The 6,036-nt window shown below is 33.2% G+C and overlaps 1 protein-coding gene across 1 annotated transcript in view; it reads left to right on the top strand.

Annotated features, from left to right (window-relative positions):
• Positions 1-5,530, top strand: part of LOC130828207 (uncharacterized) — a 20,590-nt gene extending 15,060 nt beyond the window's left edge. Inside the window, exons 10-16 of the mRNA XM_057694063.1 lie at positions 836-934; positions 2,264-2,317; positions 2,550-2,754; positions 3,589-3,707; positions 3,850-3,918; positions 4,063-4,161; positions 4,691-5,530. Of these exons, the coding sequence (XP_057550046.1) occupies positions 836-934; positions 2,264-2,317; positions 2,550-2,754; positions 3,589-3,707; positions 3,850-3,918; positions 4,063-4,161; positions 4,691-4,930 (885 nt within the window). The 3' untranslated portion in view covers positions 4,931-5,530. The remainder of the gene's footprint in view (positions 1-835; positions 935-2,263; positions 2,318-2,549; positions 2,755-3,588; positions 3,708-3,849; positions 3,919-4,062; positions 4,162-4,690) is intronic.
• The last annotated feature ends 506 nt before the right edge of the window (positions 5,531-6,036 follow it).

Here is a 6,036-nt window from a genome sequence, read left to right as displayed (position 1 = left end):
CCTTACTTGGCGATGCACTATACTTTTGCATACTGTTATAGTGATAATTATGCGAGGGTTTCGAAGTTGTTTAGAACATGGAAGCGCAAAACGAGGAATGCCCTATCGAATTTCGTTTTAAATCGTTTGTACTGAACTGTTATCGTGGTATCAGAATGTGACCTAGGACGCCGATGGTGGCGTTCTAGTTATTTGATGATAGAAACAGATCTAAAAGTCGAGGAAAACGGTCTAAAATTACATGGTTTGACAAAATCTGAAGGTTGAAAAAAACAAAATCGAAGAGGACTTGTATTCCACCGTTAAAGGCCTACTTGAAGTTTCATTTTACACGACTTGTTCATTCTTGTTTGAAAAAGTTGAATTGCTATTATAGCAGTAGTTAGAATCATTAGATTGTTCATGTTTTTTGCATTAAGAGATTGGGAAATTTAGACTGTGGCCTAATGAATAGCAGTTTGTCATTAACTATCCTTTTTGACCCTTTAACCCAATATCTACACACTATAACCAAATAATAGAAGTCCTACAATAGCTCAACCCCTTTTATTCATTAGGAGCCATGTTCAATAACCAGGTCTGATACGTAATGCCCCTCCTTAAGACTTACCAACTAAGGCAACTGACGTGCGCCACTTTTATCTTCTATTGATTGGTTTGTGAGCTTTGCTTTGCTATATTATCTTTATCATCACAAATTCATATCTAGTTTTTATTCAACAGACCTCAGAAGAATTACATGTCTGTATTGGTGTTTATTTTTACTATTCTACTTCCCTTCACTTTTGTAGCTACTTATCATCATTCATTTTTTAACAAAAGTTAATGGATGCAGTTTTTAATCAATTTGCTCAAAGTCCTTTGTACAAATGTTGCATGGCAAAGGCGTAAGCTTGGGAAAGTTTTACAAGATTGGCGTGTTATCTATGTACAGGTGTGTGATGTAAATGTTAAGATTTTCTGATTTCTGTTGCTTTAGGTCAAGTTCATCTTGTTTGGTCTTTCCAGTTTTATTTATCCATGAGCAAAGCCATGTTTCTTCAATTACTTGTCAAACCAATCTTTTTTTATTTGGGAAAAATTACCCAGAATAATGCAACCATTACTAATTCTCTTACTTTGATTAAACATGAATAATGCCAACTATAAGGGGTGTTGGCTAAGAATGCAACAAGGTGGCCAGACCTATAAAACAAGTCATTTTGCATAAAAATTAAAAAGTAAAACAAAATCAAACTAAAAAATTGATGAATAAAAAAGAGAGTTCAAGTAAGTTTATTTTTTGATTTTAACTTTTAATTTTATATTTTTGAATTTTTATTTTATTGTAGCAATTAACCTACAAAAAACTAGTCACTAATTGGGCAACAATGTTACTACCTTACTGACCCTAAAATTTGGGATTATTCATGATAAATCAAAAGTTGAGATTATGTAGTAAAATCTATTAAATGTTGAATTATTCTGAGTAATATTTCATTATGAACATTTATCAAATCGTAGGGAAATTAGGATTATGTATGATAGTGGAATAAAAGTGGCTGCTTTCCATGTTACAGGGATATTCATTACTAGGAGAACTTTAAAATTTTCTTTGCCATTTTCATCTGTTATTACTAGGGTCCTAGTGTTCCCTGTTGGGCATAGTTGAACTAAACATATCAACTAGTTGTAAAATACGAAATATTTGAGAAGTGCTATGACTATTGTGTCTAAGATTGAGTTGGATGAAAGTCTTCCTTTCAAATTTTTTCTATCTTTTTGGTTTTCAATTTTTTTGTCATTTATAACATGTTGTAAGTTGTGCACGAGTACCGTAGTTGCAAGAGTATTGTAGTCCCTCGACTCGTTTGAAATGAAGAAACATTCTTTGAGAAAAAAATATGGTGTGCTAGCTTTTCCCTTGGTTGAGCTTATTTGGATTGGGGTCTTCTTCTCTTCTGTTCACATAATTGTAATTGGTTATGTGGGAAAGAAACACACCACATACAACTATTTTTATTTTGCAAGTGTTTCTCTGTTTTTAAGTTTCCTTAACTAAGTTAGGTATTGTCTGCTACTACAAATAGGTACAAGAAAATTTTCAATTAGTTCATTTTCTAGTACGTTATGACCTCTTTTTTTGGTTCTTTTTGGTGATTGGTTTTGGGTCATTGGTAGATGTGCAAGATACTTGTTACAAAATATCCATTTGGGTTTTCCATTTAGTTGTGGAACTCTTATGAAATTGGTAGTCATATTGTCTTTTTATGATCTTCAACAGCTGGAACATGCTTTTCGGGAGGAATTTGGTGAATTTTCTGGTATAATTAATGAGGTATGTTTATCGATTTGGTTGTATTACCTGTGTATCAATAAGAGGTAAGAGAAGAGGACTATCTGGCCACTTCTTTTGCTTATGGGTTAAATATATAGAAAAGTCTGAAAATCCATTCTAGAGGAGTTTTTTCCCTACAAAGGATGGGGAAAGGGATATAAAATGTGTCGGTCATTGTCTTGATGGTTGATTAGCCCTTGCAAAGATTGATGTCCTTTTAGTTGGTTTGCAGAGTGTAGGTATGAAACTGGCCAGACACATGCTTATTTGGGTGGAAGAGCAAACATATTGGATTGCTATGAGGTTTCTTTCTTTGGGCTTTGATTTGGAACTATATTCCTTCAATGAGTATTGCATGGTATATTGGTACCTTTATGTCATATTAGTTAAGCTTGCTGAGAAAACGCATTTGAAGCAATTGTCCGCTGCTGACACAGGTGAGCAAATTCCTTCAACAGGCTAGGTTTCATATTTGTTCATTAGGATTGATGGCTTTTATTCCATTGCCGCCACAATGACATTAAGTGGCTCTCACCTAGGCGGCAGGATTTCGGGTTCAAATGCATGCAACTCCACTCTTGTAAAAACATCATATGAAACGTCACATAAATAAGTGCATGTGATTTGACTAGTCATTGTACTATAGTATGTTATAATCCAAAATCAAAAATCTATAATCTTTAACTCTATCAAGATTGGCCAATCTAATGAAAAGCTGTTAAATAAAATCACATTTATGTTGTTAAAGGGTTTTCCAGTAACAAAAGATAGGGTGATATCTTGATAAAGGCCTTGATTAAAAATAAAAAAATGCATTTAACGCCGATATTTATTTGTTCTCTGTGGCCTCTAATAAACGTTTCCAATCTGGATTTAGGGATTAAAAGATCAGTTCTTTTACATATTCAAATTAAAAAGCTATCTTGTGTTGGGGTAAACTGTAAAGTGCATCATCATGTTTCCTTGTGTTGGGCTATCGTTTTAATCATGTTAATATGTTATGACTTATCATTATAGGCAATTTTCATTTGGTATAAAGTATATCAGTAATACTTAGGGCTGAGGCTATGGTTGTGTATGAAAGAAAATTTTTCATTTTTCTTTTTCATAATTACTTTTTAGTTTTATTACCGAAAAATTTATTTTTCTATACATTTTCCTTTAATTGATCCAAATAATAAGTTACGTTTAAGATCTTACACATGTATTTTCTTTTCAATTTTATTAAAGTACTGTTTATTTATTGCACGTACTTGTCTACCCTCTTTTAGCGGCTAAACGTAAAGGGAAGAAGAAAAAAAACTCGGTGATGGATACAAAGGATTACCACATTCCACCAGCTGTAATGTTGCTTCAGTGCTATATTTGTCTTGCTGAGGGACTTGCAATGGTATCTAATTTTCTTGTAATTTTAGGTCGTTAGCATTCTGTGTACTATTATCCATTAGGTAATAGTTCACGAGTTAACTTGGAATTGGATCGTAGACTCTTCATTGCTCAGAGTTCATGCTAGTTGAAATTTGATTTTGCAGATGCTTGCTGCTCTCAGAAATGAACAAATGCTCTTCCAGCATGGAGGCCCTTTTAATACCGAATATGAGGTATTTTTACGTTTTTTATTCGTTTATCTTCTTGCATCTCATCTGGTTTCCAAATCATTGGCTAATCACTAATTTCATTGTGCTTATTTTGTTCTTGCTTATTCGTTTATATTAATGAAAAAATATGTGGTTCTAACTTTGTAGAAATTTATTCAACACTTCGAGCATTTACAGAAAGCTTGCCTACCAGATCACATTTCCTACCATTCATATAAGGAATGCACTGACCAAGCTCGACTTTCTGTGAGTATTCTTCTAACTGGATTCTGGGTTACTACTGCCTTATTGGTGCCATGCTTCATTTAAGGCAGTGTTCGATTGGAGGAAATTTTTTTTCCAGCAAATCCTAGCTGTTCATTTTTATTGTTTAGTTTGAATGCAACGGAGATAATGTTCTTCTTATTAAACAGATTTCTCTCTAAGTTGGTTTTTCCACGGCTCAATATGATCTGCCTTCTCTCAGGATTGTCTAGCAATCATATATTCCTATCGGCTAAAAAGGACTGCATATATCACACTATTTAATCAAAAAGGATGAAAATAAAAACTGTATTGATGCCCTTAAGATTTTTTTCTTCATCTTATTTGAATAATGCGATTGTTCAATTAATACATTGTTCAATTAATCCCGATATGAATGTGGGATTGCAAGCAAAGGTCTGAAACCTGATCTCTGACATATATCTTCATTCTAAATGAAGCCAATACATCTATTTTCCTGTAACGTCTTGCTGTCTTTTGCTTGCATTGATGATCGATACATTACTTGTAGACGCTTGTTGTGTATAATCACTTCAAGGAAGCTCAGAAAATAACGAAGGAACTCAAGAAGAGTTTTGCAGATGACCCCAAAAAATTGGCTGAACTCCGATGCATCGATCAGGTTGCAGAGCGCAACAGCATTGCTCTGAATGTAATCAACCGTGTTGGAGCTCTCGATGCTGCTCTTAAGATCTCGTTAGATTTTACATTTCATCCCAATTTTGCTGTAGCAGTAGTTAAAAGATCGTAATGTTCATACCTGAAAAAGTTTTGTGTTATTTACTGCAGCATTTTGTTGAAAAAAAATTGAATGCCTCCATTAATTTCATTGTAGAAGTTTATACATCATAATTCATATTGATCCAAAAACTTTCATGTAATAATTTATGCCAAGATTTTCTCTTGTTATAGTACATTTCTATTTTGACTCACGAAGTCGATGTGTTGAAAATGGAAGGACGTACGTTTCTTAGCAGAGCTTGAAAATTCAAAGTGCCTTGTTGATCTAAAACAAATTTATAATCACACTTTTTCAAAAACCATTTTAAATTTTAATGAAAAATAATTTTGTAAACTATTAATTTCTCAAAATAAAAACAATATTGATATAATAATACATTTAAAATATGTCGATGAGACCTTTAAAAATTTACATATATTATGAACAATGAGAAATATAATGATATAAGGAATCATACCATACAAATCTATCATAATCGGTGTGTCTAGCTGTGTAGCAACGTCTGGAGTTAGTTGAGATACAAATTTTACTCATACCCCTCCAAAGAGAGGGCAATGGAGGGCAAGAGAGATGTGGTCAAAGAGCCTCAAATAAAGAAAATCCTACAAAGAAAACGGTGATTAATACCGAATACGCGATATACTAGCTACAAGCGAAAAAACAACAAAATTGGGCACATATGTATAGAAAGTAAATCAATACATAAACACAAAGACATAAATAAATAAATAAATAAATAAATAAATAAATAAAGAGATAAAGTCAACTAGAAATACACACAAAACCATGGAAAAAGGCTACTAAAAGTCTAAGGTACGGATAAATCGTCTTCAACTACTTCTATTCCTAGTAAAATCTTGCGAGAGGTGCAACTCTTACAAAGTCTAAATTGTTTTCCTTTCGGAGCGAGCTAACATTTTGTCCCTTACAGTAGAGCGGACCTGATTGTAACTCAGTAAAATTTATCTTTTAATATAGTTGGGAACTTCTTATTGTAGAGTACCGATGGTCACTCAACACTAGCCATCCCCCTGTATCCGATGAGTAGCATCTTCTTCCAATTTCACGATTAATTTGGATAACTGATCCTAAATACTCAAACTTGGTCAAATGTG

This window comes from Amaranthus tricolor, chromosome 12 (genome assembly GCF_026212465.1).
Source record: "Amaranthus tricolor cultivar Red isolate AtriRed21 chromosome 12, ASM2621246v1, whole genome shotgun sequence".
NCBI lineage: Eukaryota > Viridiplantae > Streptophyta > Magnoliopsida > Caryophyllales > Amaranthaceae > Amaranthus > Amaranthus tricolor.
This window is presented reverse-complemented; position numbering and strand designations above follow the sequence as displayed.